At 50.4% G+C, this 23,020-nt stretch overlaps 1 protein-coding gene across 1 annotated transcript; it reads left to right on the forward strand.

The window, feature by feature from the left end:
• The first annotated feature begins 246 nt into the window (after positions 1-246).
• Positions 247-21,310, forward strand: LOC144503111 (suppressor APC domain-containing protein 2-like). The gene is made up of 6 exons (XM_078227621.1): positions 247-729; positions 3,630-3,757; positions 4,505-4,651; positions 7,984-8,085; positions 15,792-15,917; positions 20,641-21,310. Exons 1-6 carry the CDS (start codon positions 495-497, stop codon positions 20,767-20,769), a joined length of 867 nt encoding a protein of 288 aa, XP_078083747.1. The 5' UTR covers positions 247-494; the 3' UTR covers positions 20,770-21,310.
• The last annotated feature ends 1,710 nt before the right edge of the window (positions 21,311-23,020 follow it).

The following is a 23,020-nucleotide window of genomic DNA, read 5'->3' on the forward strand; positions in this document are numbered from 1 at the left end:
GGAGTGGAATTTCCACTCCATCTGACGAAGGAGCAGTGCTCCGAAAGCTTATGGTATTTGCTACCAAATAAACCTGTTGGACTTTAACCTGGTGTTGTGAGACTTCTTACTGTGTTCACCCCAGTCCAACGCCGGCATCTCCACATCGCGATTCAAGAAGGCAGCTCACCAGCACCTTCTCAAGTGCAATTAGTGATAGGCAATAAATGTGACACCCACATCCTATAAATAAATAAAAGCAGCTGCAGTTTCTGAGATTGTGCTTTTGAGGTGTTGAGTTTTCAGTCTCTCTCTCTCTCTCTCTCTCTCTCATTGAAATGTGATGTTTGGTGAATCTAACCACTAGCTTGTGTAAAGCTGGCTCTGTTTGCTGATGTGTTGCAGTGTGGAAGAGATGTAAGGCAGAGCCACTGAGGAACAGTGGGCAGCCGCCCTGTTCCGGAGGGTCCAGCGTGTTCAAGCAGATCCAGCCGGGGACTGGACATCACCAGCCAATGTCAGACAAGTACAGGGGCCACGGAGGTCGGGCCAAATCACCCCTGAGGCTGAGATCCCTGAATATTCCTGATACCCAGAGAGAGCTGGGCGGTAGCTCACACAAGCTGGATCAATGCCAAACTGCTGGAAGTGACCGGGGGCTACGGGTGGGACAGAGAGAAGCTAACACAGAACTACAGCTGCAAGTCATTGAGTCTCTTGCATTGGAGGAACAGAGACAGCTGAAAGCAGGTGTGTGAGAGAGAAGGAGCTGGCAGCAAAGAGCCGGTGTCAAACATTCAGCAAACTGAACAGTTGGGAACATTTTCAAGTGCTACGGTTGGCTTGTTAAAAGAAAGAGTGGTGAAGGGATATGGCCACTGAGCATGGAGATGGGATGAGGAATCGTGATTATCTATAGGATAATTACCATCAAGGACAAGGTGTTCTGAACAGCCGGAGCGAGTGTGGAGATTTCTGGATAGTTTAAAAGTTACACTGGGTGAATCTGTCTGGATGATCGGATCCCAGAATTTCCATTCGACAAAACAGTCAAAGTTTACAATAGCAACAGAACACCCACTGCCCCGCTCTCTCCCCAAACTAATCCCACTGCCCCGCTCTCTCCCCATAGCTCTCTCCCCAAACTAATCCCACTGCCCCGCTCTCTCCCCATAGCTCTCTCCCCAAACTAATCCCACTGCCCCGCTCTATCCCCATAGCTCTCTCCCCAAACTAATCCCACTGCCCCGCTCTATCCCCATAGCCCTGTATTAATCCCACTGCCCCACCCTCTCCCTATCTCCATAGCCCTGTATCCATCCCAAACTAATCCCATTGCCCCGCCCTCTCCCCATAGCCCTGCTCTCTCTCCATAGCCCTGTATCAATCCCAAAATAATCCCACTGCCCTGTATCAATCCCCAAACTAATCCCACTGCCCAACCCTCTCTCTCTCTCTCCCCATAGCCCTGTATCCATCCCAAACTAATCCACTGCCCCACTCTCTCCCCAAAGCCCTGTATCAATCCCAAACTAATCCCATAGCCCTGTATCAACCCCAAACTAATCCCACTGCCCCGCTCTCCTCCTTATGTTTTCCTATAAAACCTCTGATGTCCTCTTTCTCATCCATTCTCTCTGGCAGTGCTTCCTGTAACAAGTTGCCGGACACAGAGATTTCTTCTGAATCCTCTTTGTTGACTGTTTAATTAGTTATTCCTTTTTGCTGAGCAGGAGCAATTTTCTTTTCCCATTTAAAGTAGAGAATCATAGAATCGTATAAACTTCAGAATTAAAAAAAAGCCCTCTTGATCTTCTCTGTGCCAATGGAAGCAAGCCCAAATTCAAGCATCCCCCTTCATGTACTGTATTTGAATTTCTAAAAGGCATTTAATGTGCCACAATGGCTAACTGCATTAGAAAAGAGCTCATGCTGTTGGGGCAGATACATTAGCACCGCTCGAGGGTTGGTAAACAACAGCAAACAGAGTGACAACAGGTCATTTTCAGGGTGGGAAGAATAGAAAAGCAGAGTATTATTTAAATGGCGAGAGACTGCAGAGTACTGCTGTACAGAGGGATCTGGGTGTCTTTGTAGATGAATCACAAAATGTCAGCATGCAAGTACAGCACGGAATTAGCAAAGCAAATGGAATGTTGGCCGTGGGCGATAAGAGTTAGGAAATCTTGCTACCACTGTACAGGGTTTTAGTGAGACCACACTGAGAGTATTGTGTACGGTTTTGGCTCCTGGATTAGGGAGGGGTATACTTACATTGGACACAGTTCAGAGGAGGCTCACGAGGCTGCTTCCTGGGATGAAGGGTTGTCTTACAAGGAGAGGTTGGGCAGGTTGGGGCTGTACTCACTGGAGTTTAGAAAAATAAGAGATGATGTGATTGTAAAGTGTAAGATTGTGAGCTGTCTTGACAGGGTGGATGCTGAGAGAATGTTTTCCCTCGTGGGGAGATTCTAGAGCAAGGGGACACAGTTTAAAAAGAAGGCGTCACCCACTCAGGATAGAGATGAGGAAGAATTTCTTCTGTGAGGGTGGTTAATCTGTGGAATTCTCTTGCCCAGAGAGCAGTGGAGGCTGGCTCACTGAATATATTGAAGGCTAGGTCAGGCAGATGTTTGATCTGACGAGGGGGTTATAGAGGTCAGACAGGAAAGTGGAATTGAGGCCACAATGAGATCAGCTGTGATCTTTGAATCCGTTCTAACATCCAATAAGATCATAGCTGATCTCACTGTGGCCTCAACTCCAGTTTCCTGTCTGACCTCCATAGCCTCTGACCTCCTTGTCAATCAAAACTCTGTCTATCTCAGTGGAATAGATTCCTCATCCTTCTTATGATCTTACAACAGCCTTCTCTGTTTCCTGGGGCATTATTTGTTCTTTCCGTGGTTCCCTTCCATCCTGTCCAATGTCCTTTTCCACCTGCCCACCTCTCCCTGATTATTGGCAGTGTTGTCTGCTCTCAATTTACCACATGCCTGCATTTGAAGTTTCTTTACTTTAAATCAGTTTATCCAGCAGATCCCATCCTTTCGAGCATCTGCTTTTCACGCATCGTTTTGTACTATTTGATTTATTATTGTCATATGTATTAACGTACAGTGAAAAGTATTGTTTCTTGCGCGCTGTACAGACAGCGCATACCATTCATAGAGAAGGAAATGAGAGAGTGCAGAATGTAGTGTCAGAGCTAGGGTGTAGAAAAAGATCAACTTAATACAAGCTAGAGAGTTTAGAAGAGTTAGAATGGAGTTTTAGAAACATAGAACAAGAGGTAAAGATAAAATTAGAGGCAATGCTGAGCACAGCTCACAAGAAGTTCGCCACGTTCTGGCGCCATCTTGGAAATATATGTCCTGTTTAACTGCAGGGCATCACTATTACATGAGAGCTCAATTCTGCACTTGCCTCACTGGGTGGTGGGTGGGAGTAGGAAAGGGTCACTGATGCCAACTTGTACCCTGCTCAACGCCCCCCCCCCCCCCCCCCCCACTTAGTCCAAGAGCTGTTCCATGGGTCTCAGTGGCTGCCCATACACCTTGTCAGTGGGTGGCGGGGGGAGTCGGACTCAGGGCATAGAGTGTTGGCACCTTGGGCTGTGGTTTTCATTGATCTTCTTTCCATACCCGCAGAGGGGAGGCACATGACCCGTTACCAAAGTGAGACCACCTGTGGCGGAATAGCATCCACCCGGCGACAGTCCCGAGACCGCAGTGAGCTCCGGCGCCACACCATAACCAGCGGAGTCGACTATGACAGGGTGAGTCGCAGCTCACTCGGAGCAATGACCTCCAATTGTTATTCCGGGGTGACTGGCGTGTAGCTTTGGGGGGGGGGGGGGGGGGCGCGGTAAGGGAGGGTGCTGTGTTCTGGGGGGTGGGGGGCGAGTGATCTCACTGCTGCATCCCTGTTAGAATGTTTGTTCCATCTGTACAGGAGTAAATTGGTTGTGAAAGGCTCTAGCATGAGATAATCTGCAGGGACAGGCCTCGAGTCTGCTCTGCCGTTCAATATGACCATGGCTCAATTCACTTTCCCGATTGCTCCCCTTGGGCCTTGTTCCTCCGAGAGATCACAGTCTCCCTATCCCTACCTAGAATATACCCGTATTGGACAACACAGCATCCGTAACCCTCTGAGTTAGAGAATTCCAAAGATTCACAACAATTTGAGTGGAGAAATGTCCTTATCTCAATCGTCATCCTGAAACACTGTCCTCATGTTCTAGAATTGCTAACCAGATCAACCTCCCGGGGCCTCCCCGACAGCCCCTTCCCAGGAATGTGAAAGGCGCTATAGCAATGTAAGTGTTCATACAGTGTCCCTGCCGCATAATTGACATTTTATTTTTATTTAATATTTGAGCAGTGTAGTTTTGGGCTGTGCTGTGATTGGCCAGTTTGTGGTATGGCTTCTGGGCTGTGATTGGCTGGTTTATGGTATGGTTCCTGTGTTGGACTGTGATTGGCTGGTTTGTGGTGCTGACACTGTTTTGATGTGTCTACAGCTCAAGTCCATGAAGGAGCTGGAGCAGGAGAAGGATGCCTTGCTGCAGGGTCTAGAGATGGTCGATTGTGCCCGAGGCTGGTACGTCCAACAGATCCAGGAAATCCAGCAACGCCAGAGGAGCATCAGCAAATCGCCCACTGGCAATGTGAGTGGGTGCGGGAGAGACTGACCTGTGTGCAGCTACTAAAATAGTGTCATCCCCAAACCAAACTGCCGGCATATTGTTTGTGTTTCGTATAAATCTTTGGAATGTATTGATCACAATGAGCAGATCATTCTGCTGATTTTGAGATGGTCTACTCCAACCTTGTCCCATCCTTCCTCATGTAAATCTCTTATTGTAACCTCTTTCCTAATGTACTTGCACAACCTCCTCTTAAATGCATCAATAACATTCACTTCAGTCACTCTCTGCTAGTGAGTCCCACATTCTCACTACACTCTGGGTATAGAGCTTCCTCCTGAATTCTACATATGAACATACAAATTAGGAGTGGGAGTAGGCCACTCGGCCCCTCCAGTCTGCTCCGCCATTCACTAAGATCATGGCTGACCTGATTGTAACCTCAATCCCACATTCTTGCCTTTCCCCTATAACCTTTCACCCCCTTGTTAATCAAGAATCTATCACACTCTGCCTTAAAAATATTCAAAGACTCTGCTTCCACAGCCTTTCGAGGAAGAGAGTTTCAGAGACTCACCACCCTCTGAGAGAGGAAAAAAGGTTATTTTCCAAACAGATTCCCATTTTCAAATTTATTGATTTTTTTTTCTTTGTAGTTTGTTGCAGTCCTCCTCCCAATTTGGTGTCTTCTGCGTATTTTGAAATTGTGATTTTTGATTCCAAACTCTAAATTGTTCTGGGAAGCAAGAGCAGTTGCATTGCAGACAGATACCAGCCTTTACCCCCATTCTTTCAGCCAGTTAGCGATCTATTCCACTGCTTGTCCTCCGCCCGTGGGTTTCTGACTTTGTTGCCTATTGTGTGGTACCTCATCAAAGGCCTTTTGGAGCTCTTGATTTATTGTCTTTGCATAATTTCTGTTTACTTCCTGTTGCATCCTCAAAGAATTCAATGAGGTTGTTCAAGCATCACTTTCTGTTTTAAAATCCACGTCATCTTTACAGAACTATTTTTGGGATATTTTTCTATTTTCTCCTTTTGCCAGTATTCCATTACCATTCCTACATCAATGTGAAGCTGACTGGTCTCTAGTTCAAGCAATTATTAAATAGTTGTCTAGCGTTTCTTATTGGCCAGTACTCTGGTACTGCACCCTGTGTGTAGTTTTGCCCGTACTATCTCTCCCCTACTTTATTTCTGAAAGCATAGAGGTGGTCTATCTAGTTTAGGGGTTTTATCCATTTTTTGAGTTTGAATGGTTCCGTATAATCCCTACAGTGCAGAAGGAGACCATTTGGCCCACTGAGTATGCAATGACTCTCCGAAAGACCACCCCACCCAGGCCCTCCCCTCCACCCTCACCCCGTGCATTCACCATGACCAATCCACATAACCTGCATGTCTTTGGACTGTGGGAGGAGACCGGAGCACTCGGAGGAAACCCACGCAGACACGGGGAGGACATGCAAACTCCACACAGACAGTGACCCGAGCTGGGAATTGAACCCAGGTTCCTGGCCCTGTGAGGCAGCAGGGCTAACTACTGAGCTGCTGAGTTCATTTAATATTTCTCCTCTTCTCATTTTAAATATAATGATATCATTTGTAATTTGATCTTCTGATGCCCTGTCCACCTGATCTGTCTCCTGGGTAAAACCTGAAGCAAATTAATAACTAATATTTGTCAGTTTCTAGTTGCTGGCTGTGATTTAATCCTCTTCAAGTCTGAGTGCCCTATTCTCCTTCCACTTACCTTAATGGAATATTTTAATGTTTTATATTCTTTGATAATTTAATTTTATACTTTCTCTTTACTTTCCCAATAGTATTTATTTCACTTTTCTCCTGGATTCTCTGTATTTCTCCGTCTAGTACTCCCATGCTTTCCCCTACATCATCTGTGTCTCTTTTTCCTTGGCCTTACATTTTCTCAAGTGTTCTTTCATTCTTGGTGTCTCATTCATGTGTAGCGTGTTCTTGGAGTAGAATATTATCTTTCCCTATTCTCAAACCTTCAAAAACTAGTTTGTGACCAATCTATTTGCCTGGTCTTTGTCATTCCCAAGTTCTTATGAATGTTTGATGGGGACAGAGCAGAGGGAGTTTTACTATGTATCTAACCCCAGGCTGTTCCTGCCCTGAGAGTGTGTGATGGGGACAGTGTAGAGGGAGTTTTGCTCAATATCTAACCTCGTGTTGTACCTGTCCTGGGAGTGTTTGATAAGAACATAAGAACTAGGAGCAGGAATAGGCCATCTGGCCCCTCGAGCCTGCTCCGCCATTCAATAAGATCATGGCTGATCTTTTCATGGACTCAGCTCCACTTACCTGCCCGCTTACCATAACCCTTAATTCCTCTATCTATCCTTGCCTTAAAAACATTCAATGAGGTAGCCTCAACTGCTTCACTGGGCAGGGAATTCCACAGATTCACAACTCTTTGTGTGAAGAAGTTCCTCCTCAACTCAGTCCTAAATCTGCTCCCCCTTATTTTGAGGCCATGCCCCCTAGTTCTAGTTTCACCTGCCAGTGGAAACAACTTCCCTGCTTCTATCTTATCTATTCCCTTCATAATCTTGTATGTTTCTAAAAGATCTCCCCTCATTCTTCTGAATTCCAATGAGTATAGCCCCAGTCTACTCAGTCTCTCCTCATAAGCCAACCCTCTCAACTCCAGAATCAACCTCGTGAATCTCCTCTGCACCCCCTCCACCAGTGCCAATATATATCCTTTCTCAAGTAAGGAGACCAAAACTGTCCACAGTACTCCAGGTGTGGCCTCACCAGCACCTTATACAGCTGCAACATAACCTCGCTGCTTTTAAACTCCATCCCTCTAGCAATGAAGGACAAAATTCCATTTGTCGTCTTAATTACCTGCTGCACCTGCAAACCAACTTTTTGTGATTCTTGCACAAGGACACCCAGGTCCCTCTGCACAGCAGCATGCTGCAATTTTTTACCATTTAAATAATGGTCCATTTTGCTGTTATTCCTACTAAAATGGATGACCTCACATTTACCAACATTGTACTCCATCTGCCAGACCCTCGCCTACTCACTAATGGGGACAGTGTAGAGGGAGATTTACTCTGTATCTAACCCCGTGTTGTACTTGTCCTGGGAGTGTTTGATGATCACTCTCGGTCCCTGAGAGGCACTGGTTTATTGTTAACACTGCTTGTTGCTCTGATGATGGGAGTGAGTGTTGTCTGTTGAGGGTTTGGTTACTGGTTCTTGGTGTGGGCTGAGTTGGATTGTCAGTTCAGGCTGGGTGATCTGAGGTGATTCTGGAGTTGTGGATTGAGGATGTGAATGCAGAGCTGTGATCATTTTTCATCTCTTCCCTACAGGGCAAAGTTGCTGAAGGAAACTCGGTACGATTGGAGCAATTACTCTCCAAACTGCAGGAAGTGAGGTGCTGTCTTGCTGACCTCACTTCCTGCTCTGCCAAGGTAACTTCTAGTGAAATAATCCCCCTCGCCCGTTTGCTGCGCCCCATGGGAGGGAGCATGATACAATTTAAGCTGGTTAGGGACAAAGAAATAGACAAGTTGCAAAAAAAGTTTTGGATTGGGGGAGAGTGGATTTTAGTAAAATAAGGCAGGATCTGGCCAAGGTAGACTAGGAACAGCTACTACTGGGAAAACCTACAAAAGAGCAGTGGGATGATTTCAAAAAGGAAATGGGGAGGGTGCAAGCCTTGCATGTTCCCTCTAGGGTAATAGGGAGGAGTAACAAGCCCAGAGAACCATAGATGACCAGTGAGGCTAGAAATAGGAAGATGGTACGGCTCAACACGTGGCTAAACAGCTTGTGTAGGAAGGAGGGTTTCAGATATCTGGACCATTGGGATCTCTTCCGGGGCAGGTGGGACCTGTACAAGAAGGACGGGTTGCATCCAAACTGGAAGGGCATAAATATTCTGGCCATGAGGTTTGCTAGTGTAATACAGGAGGATTTAAACGAGTTTGGCAGTGGGGTGGGAACCAAAGCAAAGGTGACTTAACTGAAGGGGAACCAGAGAGTAAGGGCAGTAAGACTCCGAGGAAGAGTAGTGGTTGCTAATCAAAGAGGGTCTCATGGACTGAAGTGCATTTGTTTCAGTGCGAGAAGTGTAACAGGTAAGGCAGATGAACTTAGTTCCTAGCACTAATCCAAGCTCTATGATGTTGTTGCCATTACAGAGACTTGGTTAAGGGAAGGACAGGATTGGCAGCTTAACGTCCCAGGGTACAAATGTTTCAGGCAAGATAGAGGGGGATGTAAAAGGGGTGGGGGAGTTGCACTACTGGTTAAGGAGAATACCACAGCTGTACTGCGGGAGGACACCTCGGAGGGCTCACACAATAAGGCAATATGGTAGAGCTCAGGAATAGGAAGGGTGTAGTCACAATATTAGGGGTTTACTATAGGCCACCCAACTGCCAGTGGGAGTTGGAGGAACAGATATGTAGGCAGATTTTGGCGAGGTGTAAAAGTAACTGGATTGTTGTGGTGGGTGATTTTAACTTCCCCTATATTGACTGGGACTCACTTCGTGCTAGGTGCATGGATGGGCAGAGTTTGTAAGGAGCATCCAGGAGGGCTTCTTGAAACAGTATGTAAATAGTCCAACTCGGGAAGGAGCCATACTGGACCTGGTATTGGGGGATGAGCCTGGCCAGGTGGTCGTTGTTTCATTTCAGTAGGGGAGCAGTTCGGGATCAGTGACCACAACTCACTAAGCTTTAAGGTACTGATGGATAAAGATAAGTGTAGTCCTCAAGTTAAGGTGCTAAATTGGGGGAAGGCTAATTACACCAATATTAGGCAGGAACTGAAGAATATAGATTGAGGGCAGATGTTTGAGGGCAAATCAACATCTGGCATGTAGGAGGCTTTCAAGTGTAAGTTGATAGGGATTCAGGACCGGCACATCCCTGTAAGGATAAAGTATAAGTATGGCAAGTTTTGGGAACCTTATTGTGAGCCGAGTCAAAGAGAAAAAGGAAGCATTTGTCAAAGCTAGGAGGCTGGAATCACACGAAGCAAGTATGGAATACAAGGAAAGTAGAAAGAAACTTAAGCAAGGAGTAAGGAGGGCTAAAAGGAGTCACGAAAAAGCATTGGCCAACAGGATTAAGGAAAATCCCAAGGCTTTTTATACATATATAAAGAGCAAGAGAGTAGCCAGGGAGAGGGTTGGCCCACTCAAGGACAAGGGAGGGAATCTATGTGTGGAGCCAGAGGAAATGGGTGAGGTATTAAATGAGTACTTTGCATCAGTATTCACCAAAGAGAAGGACATGGTGGATGATGAGTCTGGGAAAGGGTATGTAGATAGTTTGGGTCATGTTGAGATCAAAAAGGAGGAGGTATTGGGGTTCTTGAGAAATATGAAGGTAACAAGTCCCCAGGGCCTGATGGGGTATATCCCAGAATACTGAGAGAGGCAAGAGAGGAAATTGCTGGGGCCTTGAGAGAAATCTTTGTATCCTCACTGGCTACAGGGGAGGTAAACACAGTAAGAAGTTTAACAACACCAGGTTAAAGTCCAACAGGTTTATTTGGTAGCAAAAGCCACACAAGCTTTCGAGGCTCTGAGCCCCTTCTTCAGGTGAGTGGGAATTCTGTTCACAAACAGAACTTATAAAGACACAGACTCAATTTACATGAATAATGGTTGGAATGCGAATACTTACAACTAATCCAGTCTTTAAGAAACAAAACAATGGGAGTGGAGAGAGCATCAAGACAGGCTAAAAAGATGTGTATTGTCTCCAGACAAGACAGCCAGTGAAACTCTGCAGGTCCACGCAACTGTGGGAGTTACAAATAGTGTGACATGAACCCAATATCCCGGTTGAGGCCGTCCTTGTGTGTGCGGAACTTGGCTATCAGTTTCTGCTCAGCGACTCTGCGCTGTCGTGTGTCGCGAAGGCCGCCTTGGAGAACGCTTACCCGAATATCAGAGGCCGAATGCCCGTGACCGCTGAAGTGCTCCCCAACAGGAAGAGAACAGTCTTGCCTGGTGATTGTCGAGCGGTGTTCATTCATCCGTTGTTGCAGCGTCTGCATAGTTTCCCCAATGTACCATGCCTCGGGACATCCTTTCTTGCAGCGTATCAGGTAGACAACGTTGGCCGAGTTGCAAGAGTATGTACCGTGTACCTGGTGGATGGTGTTCTCACGTGAGATGATGGCATCTGTGTCGATGATCCGGCACGTCTTGCAGAGGTTGCTGTGGCAGGGTTGTGTGGTGTCTTGGTCACTGTTCTCCTGAAGGCTGGGTAGTTTGCTGCGGACAATGGTCTGTTTGAGGTTGTGCGGTTGTTTGAAGGCAAGAAGTGGGGGTGTGGGGATGGCCTTGGCGAGATGTTCGTCTTCATCAATGACATGTTGAAGGCTCCGGAGGAGATGCCGTAGCTTCTCCGCTCCGGGGAAGTACTGGACAACGAAGGGTACTCTGTCCACTGTGTCCCGTGTTTGTCTTCTGAGGAGGTCGGTGCGGTTTTTCGCTGTGGCGCGTCGGAACTGTTGATCAATGAGTCTAGCGCCATATCCTGTTCTTATGAGGGCATCTTTCAGCGTCTGGAGATGTCTGTTGCGATCCTCCTCATCCGAGCAGATCCTGTGTATACGGAGGGCTTGTCCGTAGGGGATGGCTTCTTTAACGTGTTTAGGGTGGAAAATGGAGAAGTGGAGCATCGTGAGGTTATCCGTGGGCTTGCGGTACAGTGAGGTGCTGAGGTGACCGTCCTTAATGGAGATGAGCGTGTCCAAGAATGCAACCGATTCCGGAGAGTAGTCTATGGTGAGTCTGATGGTGGGATGGAACTTGTTGATGTCATCATATAGTTGTTTCAGTGATTGTTCACCATGAGTCCAAAGGAAGAAAATGTCATCGATGTATCTAGTGTATAGCATCGGTTGAAGGTCCCGTGCGGTGAAGAAGTCTTGTTCGAACCTGTGCATGAAGATGTTGGCATATTGAGGTGCAAATTTGGTCCCCATGGCTGTTCCGTGTGTCTGGATGAAGAACTGGTTGTTGAAGGTGAAGATATTGTGTTCCAGGATGAAGCGGATGAGGTGTAAAATTGCATCTGGAAACTGGCAGTTGTTGGCGCTGAGCACTGAGGCCGTTGCAGCAATGCCATCGTCATGGGGGATGCTGGTGTAGAGTGCCGAGACATCCATTGTGACGAGGAGCGCTCCTGGTTCAACTGCTCCATGTGTGCCGAGTTTCTGTAGGAAGTCCGTCGTGTCGCGACAAAAGCTGGGGGTTCTTTGTACAATGGGTTTCAGGATGCCCTCGACATAGCCGGAGAGGTTCTCGCACAGGGTCCCATTGCCCGATACGATGGGACGGCCGGGTGTGTTTGCCTTGTGTATCTTCGGGAGGCAGTAGAGATCTCCAACGCGGGGAGTACGTGGGATGAGAGCACGGAGGGTGCTCTGAAGGTCCGGATCAAAGGTTTTGATCAGAGTGTTGAGTTGACGGGTGTGTTCTTTGGTCGGATCTGCAGGTAACTGTCTGTAGTGTTCCTCGTTGTTGAGTTGTCGGTACACTTCTTTGCAGTAATCCGTTCTGTTCAGTATGACGATGGCTCCTCCTTTGTCTGCTGGTTTGATGACAATGTTGCGGTTGGTCTTGAGAGCGTGGATGGCGTTACGTTGTGCTTGGGTGATGTTCGGGGCTGTCTTGTGAGTGCGGCTGATGAATTTGGTGTTGACGCACCTCCTGACGGCTTGGGCATACATGTCAAGTCGAGGGCAGCGGCCTTCCGGCCACTCCCATTGTTTTGTTTCTTAAAGACTGGATTAGTTGTAAGTATTCGCATTCCAACCATTATTCATGTAAATTGAGTCTGTGTCTTTATAAGTTCTGTTTGTGAACAGAATTCCCACTCACCTGAAGAAGGGGCTCAGAGCCTCGAAAGCTTGTGTGGCTTTTGCTACCAAATAAACCTGTTGGACTTTAACCTGGTGTTGTTAAACTTCTTACTGTGTTTACCCCAGTCCAACGCCGGCATCTCCACATCATGACTACAGGGGAGGTCCCAGAGGATTTGAGAATAGCCAATGTTGTTCCTTTGTTTAAGAAGGGTAGCAAGAATAATCCAGGTAGTTACAGGCCGGTGAACCTTACGTCAGTGGTAGGGAAATTATTGGAGAGGATTCTTCGAGATAGGATTTACTCCCACTTGGAAATAAGTGGACGTATTAGTGAGAGGCAACATGGTTTTGTGAAAGGGAGATCATGTCTCACTAACTTGATCGAGTTTTTTGAGGAAGTGACGAAGATGATTGATGAGGGTAAGGCAGTGGATGTTGTCTACATTGAGTTCAGTAAGGCCTTTGACAAGGTCCCTCATGGCAGACTGGTGAAGTCGCATGGGATCAGAGGTGAGCTGGCAAGGTGGATATAAAACTGGCTTGGTCAAAGAAGACCGAGGGTAGCAGTGGAAGGGTGCATTTCTGAATGGAGGGCTGTGATAAGTGGTGTTCCTCAGGGCTCAGTGCTGGGACCTTTGCTGTTTGTCATATATATAAATGATTTGGAGGAAAATGTAACCGGATTGATTAGTAAGTTTGCGGACACACAAAGGTTGGTGGATTTGCGGATAGCGATGAGGACCATCAGAGGATACGGCAGGATATAGATCGGTTGGAGACTTGGGCGGAGAGATGGCAGATGGAGTTTAATTTGGATAAATGTGAGGTAATGTGTTTTGGAAGGTCTAATACAGATAGGAAATATACAGTAAATGGCAGAACCCTTAAGAGTATAGGCAGAGGGATCTGGGTGTACAGAGACACAGGTCACTGAAAGTGTCAACGCAGATGGAGAAGGTAGTCAAGAAGGCATATGGCATGCTTGTCTTCATCGGCTAGGGCACTGAGTTTAAAAATTGGCAAGTCATGTTGCAGCTTTATAGAACCTTAGTTAGGACACACTTGGAATATAGTGTTCAATTCTGGTCACCACACGACCAGAAGGATGTGGAGGCTTTGGAGAGGGTACAGAAAAGATTTACTAGGACGTTGCCTGGCATGGAGGGCATTAGCTATGAGGAGAGATTGGAGAAACGTGATTTGTTCTCACTGGAATGACGCAGGTTGAGGGATGACCTGAAAGAAGTCTACAAGATTATGAGGGGCATGGACAGAGTGGATAGCCAGAAATTTTTTCCCAGGGTGGAACAGTCAATTAATAGGGGGCACAGGTTTAAGGTGCGAGGGGCAAGGTTTAAAGGAGATGGGTGAGGCAAGTATTTTACGCAGAGGGTGGTGGGTGCCTGGAACTCACTGTTGGGGGAGATAGTGGAAGCAGATATGAGTTTTAAGGGGCGTCTTGACAAGTACATGTATGGGATGGGAATAGAGGGATATGGTCCCCGGAAGGGTAGGGGGCTTTAGTTCAGTCGGGCAGCATGGTCGGTGCAGGCTTGGAGGGCCAAAGGGCCTGTTCCTGTGCTGTAATTTTCTTTGTTCTTTGTCTTGCTCCCTGAATATAAAGAACAGAGGTTCTTGAGCAAATTGACATAGGGAAGGACAAGGTATTGGAGGTGTTGACCACCTTAAAAGTGGATAAATCCCCTGGTCCGGATGAATTGTGTGTTAGGCTGCTGTGGGACGCAAGGGAGGACATTGCAGGGGATTTGACCCAAATTTTTAATTCCTCTATGGCCACGGGGGAGTTGCCAGATGATTGGAGAACAGCTAATGTGGTTCTGCTGTTTAAGAAGGGTTGTAGAAAGAAACCAGTGAACAACAGACCAGTGAATCTCTCGTCAGTAATGGGGAAACTATTGGAGAAATTTTTGAAGGAAAAGTGGCAGATGGAATTTAACCTTGAAAAGTGTGATGGTACACTTTGGAAGAGTAGTTTGACAAGGAAGTATCCAATGAATTGTAGGACACTAGGAAGTTCCGTGGAAGAAAGAGACCGTGGCGTATTTGACAATAGATCTCTGAAGGCGATGGGCATGTTAGTAGGGTGGTGAAAAGTCAATTGCTTTAATCAATCGGGTTATAGATTACAAAAGCATGGGAGTCATGATGGAGTTGTATAGAACTTTGGTGAGGCCACAGCTGGAGTACTGTGTGCAGTTCTGGTCACCACATTATAGGAAGGATGGGATTGCACTGGAGGGGGTGCAGAGGAGATTCACCAGGATGGTGCTGGGATGGAACATTTAAATTATGAAGAGAGGTTGGATAGGCTTGGGTTGTTTTCGTTGGAGCAGAGAACACTGAGGGGCGACCTGATTGAGGTGTACAAGATTATGAATGCCCGTGACCGTGAAGAGCGGTCATGGGCATTCAGCCTCTGATCTTCGGGTAAGTGTTCTCCAAGGCGGCCTTCACGACACACGACAGCGCAGAGTTGCTGAGCAGAAACTGATAGCCAAGTTCCGCACACATGAGGACGGCCTAAACCGGGATGTTGGCTTTATGTCACATTATCAGTAACCCCCACAGCTTGCCTCCTGGACTTGCAGGCTGTCCTGTCTGGAGACAATACACATCTCTTTAACCTGTGCTTAATGCTCCCCCCACTCACATTGTCTGTATCTTTAAGATCTGGTTGGCTGTAGAGATTTGCATTCTAATCAGTATTCTGTAACTTGATTTTGTGTCGCTGTGCCCTGTTTGAGAGCACATTTCCACTCCATCTGACGAAGGAGCAGCGCTCCGAAAGCTAATGGTATTTGCTACCAAATAAACCTGTTGGACTTTAACCTGATGTTGTTAAAACTGTTACTATGTTTACCCCAGTCCAACGCCGGCATCTCTGCATCAGTGTTTGATGGGGACAGTGTAGAGGGAGCTTTACTCTGTATCTAACCTCAGGCTGTACCTGTCCTGGGAGTGTTTGATGGGGACAGTGTAGAGGGAGCTTTACTCTGTATCTAACCTCAGGCTGTACGTGTCCTGGGAGTGTTTGATAGGGACAGTGTAGAGGGGCAGTGGATGATGAGATGTGTCTAATTTCTTGCTGTTGTGTATGTTTAATGAATGTTTTTCTTGCTGTGAATGAGAAACTGGGAGGTGAGAATGTCCAGTTATTGTGATCCTGTGACTGTATTTCCCTTTGTCTCTTGATTAGATGGTGGCGATAATCTCTGTTATCGAGAGTGTGTATGTTCTCAAACACTGATCTCCCTATCCACAGAGACTGGCGAGATCGTCCACTGCAGTGAATGTGTGTGAGATCCCTGCTCAATGTAGCATTCCCCACCTCCGGAACAATCCACAGGTGATCCTGATGTTGAAAGAACAAAACCGACAGCTCACCCAGGTAAACAATGTCCGGACCCAGAGGAGGCCATTCAGCCCCTTGAGGCAGTTCTGTGTTTCCCTTAGATGCGAGCTGATCAGTATCCTGTACTTTTAAACCTTTATTAACATCTGCCGATCTCTGATATGAAATCACCCACTGAGCCCCAGCCTGAACCAGGCACAGAGCAGCTTCCACTCCGCTTTGTGTGAGGGGGTGGTGCTTCCTCGTGTCCCCCGAAATAATCACTTTAACATTCCGCCCCATGGCTCGGCCCCCCTCTCCGCCCCATGGCTCGGCCCCACTCTCCGCCCCATGGCTCGGCCCCCCCTCCCCGCCCCATGGCTCGGCCCCCCCTCCCCGCCCCATGGCTCGGCCCCCCCTCCCCGCCCCATGGCTCGGCCCCCCCTCCCCGCCCCATGGCTCGGCCCCCCCTCCCCGCCCCATGGCTCGGCCCCCCCTCCCCGCCCCATGGCTCGGCCCCCCCTCCCCGCCCCATGGCTCGGCCCCCCCTCCCCGCCCCATGGCTCGGCCCCCCCTCCCCGCCCCATGGCTCGGCCCCCCCTCCCCGCCCCATGGCTCGGCCCCCCCTCCCCGCCCCATGGCTCGGCCCCCCCTCCCCGCCCCATGGCTCGGCCCCCCCTCCCCGCCCCATGGCTCGGCCCCCCCTCCCCGCCCCATGGCTCGGCCCCCCCTCCCCGCCCCATGGCTCGGCCCCCCCTCCCCGCCCCATGGCTCGGCCCCCCCTCCCCGCCCCATGGCTCGGCCCCCCCTCCCCGCCCCATGGCTCGGCCCCCCCTCCCCGCCCCATGGCTCGGCCCCCCCTCCCCGCCCCATGGCTCGGCCCCCCCTCCCCGCCCCATGGCTCGGCCCCCCCTCCCCGCCCCATGGCTCGGCCCCCCCTCCCCGCCCCATGGCTCGGCCCCCCCTCCCCGCCCCATGGCTCGGCCCCCCCTCCCCGCCCCATGGCTCGGCCCCCCCCTCCCCGCCCCATGGCCCGGCCCCCCATGGCTCCGCCCCATGACTCCGCCCCATGGCTCCCGCCCCATGGCCCGGCCCCATGGCTCCGCCCCCCCGCTCCGCCCCATTCCTCCACATTAGCCGATCTATTATTTTTTGTTTCTGCTCAATTGCTTTTGGTGAATTGTTTATTTGGAGCTGTGAATCTGCTCATCCACAGTTTCCAGCTTCTCACCATTCAGAACAATTCTCTGCTCCATCTTTCCTGGGTCCAGGATGGATGAGCTCACACTTTGGCACAATAAACTGCAGCTCTCACAGGCCCAGTCACTGAATCCATTAACATCCCTTTGTAACCTACTGCTCTGACAGAATCAGAATCCTACAGCGCAGAAGAGGCCCTTCGGCCCATCAAGTATACACCGATGCATGAAAGGTCCTGACCTCTCACCTAATCCCATTTACCAGCACTTGGCCCATAGCCCTGAATGTTATGTCGTGCCAAGTGCTCATCCAGGTACTTTTTAAAGGATGTGAGGCATCCCACCTCTACCACCCTCACCGGCAGCGCATTCCAGACTGTCACCACCCTCTGAGTAAGAAGGCTTTCCCTCACATCCTTCCTAAACCTCCTGCCCCTCACCTTGAACCTATGTCCCCTCGTGACTGACCCTTCAACGAAGGGGAACAGCTGCTCCCTGTACACTCTATCCATGCCCCTCATAATCTTGTACACCTTGATCAGGTCGCCCCTCAGTCTCTGCTCCAGAGAAAACAACCCAAGCCTATCCAACCTCTCTTTATAACTTAAATGTTCCATCCCAGGCAGCATCCTGGTAAATCTCCTCTGCACCCCCTCCAGTGCAATCATATCCTTCCTGTAATGTAGCGACCAGAACTGCACACAGTACTCCAGCTGTGGCCTCATCAAAGTTCTATACAACTCCGTCACGACCTCTCTGCTTTTGTAATCTATACCCTGATTGATAAAGGTGAGTGTGCCATATGCCTTTTTCACCACCCTATTAACCTTCCTTTCTACCTTCAGAGATCTATGGACAAACACGCCAAGGTCCCTTTGTTCTTTCGGAATTTCCCAGTGTCAGACCTTTCATAGTTTACTTCCTTGTCAAATTACTCCTTCCAAAGTGCATCACCTCACACTTTTCTGGGTTAAATTCCATCTGCCACTTATCCACCCATTTGACCATCTTGTCTATATCTTCCTATAACCCAAGACACTCAACCTCACTGTTAACCACCTGGCCATCGGCATACTCACTGATCTTACTCCCCACATAGTCATGTATATTATTTATATAAATGACGAACAATAGGGAGCCCAGCACGGATCCCTGGGGTACGTCACTGGCCTCCAGTCATTAAAGCAGCCGTCTGTCACCACCTTCTGTCTCCTACCGCTAAGCCAATTATGAATCCACCTTATCATATCACCCTGTATCCCATGTGCGTTTGCCTTCTTGATAAGTTTCTTATGTGGCACTTTGTCAAAGGCTTTGCTGAAATCCACGTAAACTACATCAACTGCACTACCCTCATCTATACACTTGGTTAACATGCTCAAAACATTCAATCAAATTTGTTAGGCATGACCTCCCTCTGACAAAACCATGCTGACTATCCTGATCAAACCTTGCCTCTCCAAATGGAGATAGATTCTCTCCTTCAGAATCTTCTCCAGTAGCTTCCCAATCACAGACGTGAGACTCTCATTCTCATCCACACTAATTACTGTGACACCTAACATAATATTGTCAACACGTTTAGATATACAACTCTCCATTCCTACAACTAAGTCAGTTATAAATATGTGCAAAGCCTCAGCCCCAGTACAGATCCTTCGGGAACACCATTAGTCCCACATTGACAATGAGTACACCCCCATTAACCCAACTCTCCGTTTCCTTCCTATCTGTGAACCAACCTCCTTTCCAAATCAACAGGCTGTTGGGAGACTGCTGCGTCTCACTGGGAGCTGGGATGCTCTGGCTGTGTCTCGCTGGGACGCTCTGGCTGCGTCTCGCTGGGGGCGGGGACGCTCTGGCTGCGTCTCGCTGGGGGCGGGGACGCTCTGGCTGTGTCTCGCTGGGACGCTCTGGCTGTGTCTCACTGGGAGCGGGGACGTTCTGGTTGCGTCTCGCTGGGGGCGGGGACGCTCTGGCTGCGTCTCGCTGGGGGCGGGGACGCTCTGGCTGCGTCTCGCTGGGGGCGGGGACGCTCTGGCTGCGTCTCGCTGGGGGCGGGGACGCTCTGGCTGCGTCTCGCTGGGGGCGGGGACGCTCTGGCTGCGTCTCGCTGGGGGCGGGGACGCTCTGGCTGCGTCTCGCTGGGGGCGGGGACGCTCTGGCTGCGTCTCGCTGGGGGCGGGGACGCTCTGGCTGCGTCTCGCTGGGGGCGGGGACGCTCTGGCTGCGTCTCGCTGGGGGCGGGGACGCTCTGGCTGCGTCTCGCTGGGGGCGGGGACGCTCTGGCTGCGTCTCGCTGGGAGCGGGGACGCTCTGGCTGCGTCTCGCTGGGGGCGGGGACGCTCTGGCTGCGTCTCGCTGGGGGCGGGGACGCTCTGGCTGCGTCTCGCTGGGGGCGGGGACGCTCTGGCTGCGTCTCGCTGGGGGCGGGGACGCTCTGGCTGCGTCTCGCTGGGGGCGGGGACGCTCTGGCTGCGTCTCGCTGGGGGCGGGGACGCTCTGGCTGCGTCTCGCTGGGGGCGGGGACGCTCTGGCTGCGTCTCGCTGGGAGCGGGGACGCTCTGGCTGCGTCTCGCTGGGAGCGGGGACGCTCTGGCTGCGTCTCGCTGGGAGCGGGGACGCTCTGGCTGCGTCTCGCTGGGGGCGGGGACGCTCTGGCTGCGTCTCGCTGGGGGCGGGGACGCTCTGGCTGTGTCTCGCTGGGGGCGGGGACGCTCTGGCTGCGTCTCGCTGGGGGCGGGGACGCTCTGGCTGTGTCTCGCTGGGGGCGGGGACGCTCTGGCTGCGTCTCGCTGGGGGCGGGGACGCTCTGGCTGCGTCTCGCTGGGAGCGGGGACGCTCTGGCTGCGTCTCGCTGGGGGCGGGGACGCTCTGGCTGCGTCTCGCTGGGAGCGGGGACGCTCTGGCTGCGTCTCGCTGGGGGCGGGGACGCTCTGGCTGCGTCTCGCTGGGGGCGGGGACGCTCTGGCTGCGTCTCGCTGGGGGCGGGGACGCTCTGGCTGCGTCTCGCTGGGGGCGGGGACGCTCTGGCTGCGTCTCGCTGGGGATGGGGACGCTCTGGCTGCGTCTCGCTGGGAGCGGGGACGCTCTGGCTGCGTCTCGCTGGGGGCGGGGACGCTCTGGCTGCGTCTCGCTGGGAGCGGGGACGCTCTGGCTGCGTCTCGCTGGGGGCGGGGGCGCTCTGGCTGTGTCTCGCTGGGGGCGGGGACGCTCTGGCTGCGTCTCGCTGGGGGCGGGGCGCTCTGGCTGCATCTCGCTGGGGGCGGGGCGCTCTGGCTGCGTCTCGCTGGGGGCGGGGACGCTCTGGCTGCGTCTCGCTGGGGGTGGGGCGCTCTGGCTGCGTCTCGCTGGGGGCGGGGTGCTCTGGCTGCGTCTCGCTGGGGGCGGGGACGCTCTGGCTGCGTCTCGCTGGGGGCGGGGACGCTCTGGCTGCGTCTCGCTGGGGGCGGGGTGCTCTGGCTGCGTCTCGCTGAGGGCGGGGACGCTCTGGCTGCGTCTCGCTGGGGGCGGGGACGCTCTGGCTGCGTCTCGCTGAGGGCGGGGTGCTCTGGCTGTGTCTGATCTTGCCTCTTTTTCAGGAGGTGTGTGATAAGAGTGATCGCATCACTCAGCTGGAGCAGGAGAAATCAGCCCTGATCAAACAGCTTTTTACAGCTCGATCTCGCAACCATCAGGAAAGCAGCCAACTCGACTCCACTTTCATCTGACAGACTGGATTGTGTCTGAGTTTGTACTACCTCTGGGAGAGGGCCCGGACTGACACTCCAAACTTCACTCCTCCTCACTCACTGCAGCTTCAGATATTGCCATGTGGACTGGGAGCAGAGAGCACTTTACACACAGTTCCATTGCTGACCCCTCCTCACTGTCAGTACACACCTGGACTGGGCCTTCTGAATGAGGCCAACACACTGAATCCCACACTCGGGGTGACAAGGTACAAGGGGGTTCTCACTGTCTATTGTATAGCAGAGGCATGGGGAATGACTGTGATCCAACCCCTGCCTCCCCTCTCTCTCTGTCTTTCTGAAGCCCAGACATTGTTTACATGCAGATTTCTGTGTTCATCCACATTGTCGTGTCTGTCTCCCCCTCTCTGGCAGGTTATGACAATGCTGTCTTGATACACTCCCATTCTAAGTTTACATTGTGTTATGGTGGAAAACGGTACTGGATAAAATCTTCTCCATCTGCGGAGAGCTCAGGTGGAGATGCTTAGCTGCTTAATAATAAAGTTCTCCTCTCTGTTGGTGTGAGTTATTCACTGGAACCCGCAGAATTCAGCTTCGTGTGAGAGGGAGGAGCCTGGGTTCATGTTCCCAGGAGAAGGGAGTGAGAGCTTTCTGCTGCTCGAGTCATAATCTGTAATAACTCCAGTAATACAGGCAGCCTGCCCTGTGTGTGGGGCAGTGCCTGGGGTGTGCCACTCTGCATCAGGCAGTGGTGCCAGGGCCACCATGTAGGAGGGGCAGGGCTGTGGGAGCTCTGAGGAGGGGGACAGCAGAGGGAGAGCCCCAGCCCTGCCTCACATCAGGATCTCTGGGAGAGAGAGAGAGAGTTTTATTATTGTAGGAGCGAATGGTTCTGCCAATGTTCATCCTGAGGTGGTAGTTGTGTTCTCATGTTGCAACCGCAGCAGCGAGGTGTCAACCTACCGGCCCCACGGCGAACTGCACTCAATGAATCTCCAGCATTGGGTCCACAGTGTTATTACTTCAAACATAGGAATGAGCACACACAATATGGTGGCAGCGAGCTGGTTTGTGAATTAAAAACCCAACATTTTAAATTTAATGCTGAATTGGATTGAAAAATCAACCTGGAAAATGCCAGAGAAAAAGCACAAACTTTTACGTAGATATTGCAAAAACAAAATCTCTGCCCCCCACCAGTCATGCGCGCACACAGTGATATGCACAGTAACGCACAATAATACACATACCGATACACAGACGCAAAGTAAAGGACACACACAGTTCCAATTCCCAATAAGGGGAGATTGATGATGTCGAGACATTGGAGGCGTTTAAAGAAAAGTGGATTGACAGTAGCTTTTGGAAAGGTATTGATGAAGAGAAAAGTGTTGGCTCTGTCCTTTGGTGGGCAAGTGAGAAAGGATTAAGTGTTTTTACTAACAGAGGGATGAGTGAGGACAACAGTAAAAAAACATTTGAAAATTCACACATCTCCAGCCACAGCTGAAACATGAGGATCCACTGTGGCAGGAATCTGTAAACAAGATTGAAAAATGTAGCCAAAATGCACAAATTCAAGAACACAGATGAAAGAATGTGATATATCTGGGGGTCCGGATACCCTGCTGTACAAAGAGATTTGTGGGGAAAGGACAAGGTTTAATATTGCAGGCAGGAGACACGACCATGGGCACTTAGAGCCACAAGCAGACATCAAGTTGCTGAGCACTCAAAGGGCGAGCTTTCAGTTCAGAGCAGGCAAAGGGAGGGCTGGGGCAGTGAAACGGCAACAAAAAAAATGCAGACCAGAGGGAGAAAGATGTGCAGGAGCCATGGACAACCATGAGTTTACAAATAACCCATGTACAATCAAATTGCAGAGTATGTGGGAAGCCCAGTCACTGGCTTTGATTTGATTTATTACTGTCACATGTATTAGTATACAGGGGGCAGTGTGTAGTATACAGTGAAGTTTCTTGCATGTTATACAGACAAAGTATACCATTCATAGAGAAGGAAACAAGAGAGTGCAGAATGGTCATAGCTAGGGTGTAGAGAAAGATCAACTTAATGCGAGGTAGGTCCATTCAAAAGTCTGTTGGCAGCAGGGAAGAAGCTGTTCTTGAGTCAATTGGTACGTGACCTCAGACTTTTGTATCTATTTCCCGACGAAAGAAGGTGGAAGAGAATGTCTGGGGTGCGTGGGGTCCTTAATTATTTTGGCTGCTTTGCCAAGGCAGCGGGAAGTGTAGACAGAGTCAAC

This window comes from Mustelus asterias, chromosome 13, assembly GCF_964213995.1.
Source record: "Mustelus asterias chromosome 13, sMusAst1.hap1.1, whole genome shotgun sequence".
Classification (NCBI taxonomy): domain Eukaryota; kingdom Metazoa; phylum Chordata; class Chondrichthyes; order Carcharhiniformes; family Triakidae; genus Mustelus; species Mustelus asterias.

Bases quoted from the DNA above. Each gene is read 5' to 3' on its own strand.
- LOC144503111 (XM_078227621.1), top strand. From the start codon at position 495: ATGTCAGACAAGTACAGGGGCCACGGAGGTCGGGCCAAATCACCCCTG. The intron at 730-3,629 runs GTGTGTGAGAGA...CCATACCCGCAG, and splicing joins ACAGAGACAGCTGAAAGCAG to AGGGGAGGCACATGACCCGT. The intron at 3,758-4,504 runs GTGAGTCGCAGC...ATGTGTCTACAG, and splicing joins GCGGAGTCGACTATGACAGG to CTCAAGTCCATGAAGGAGCT.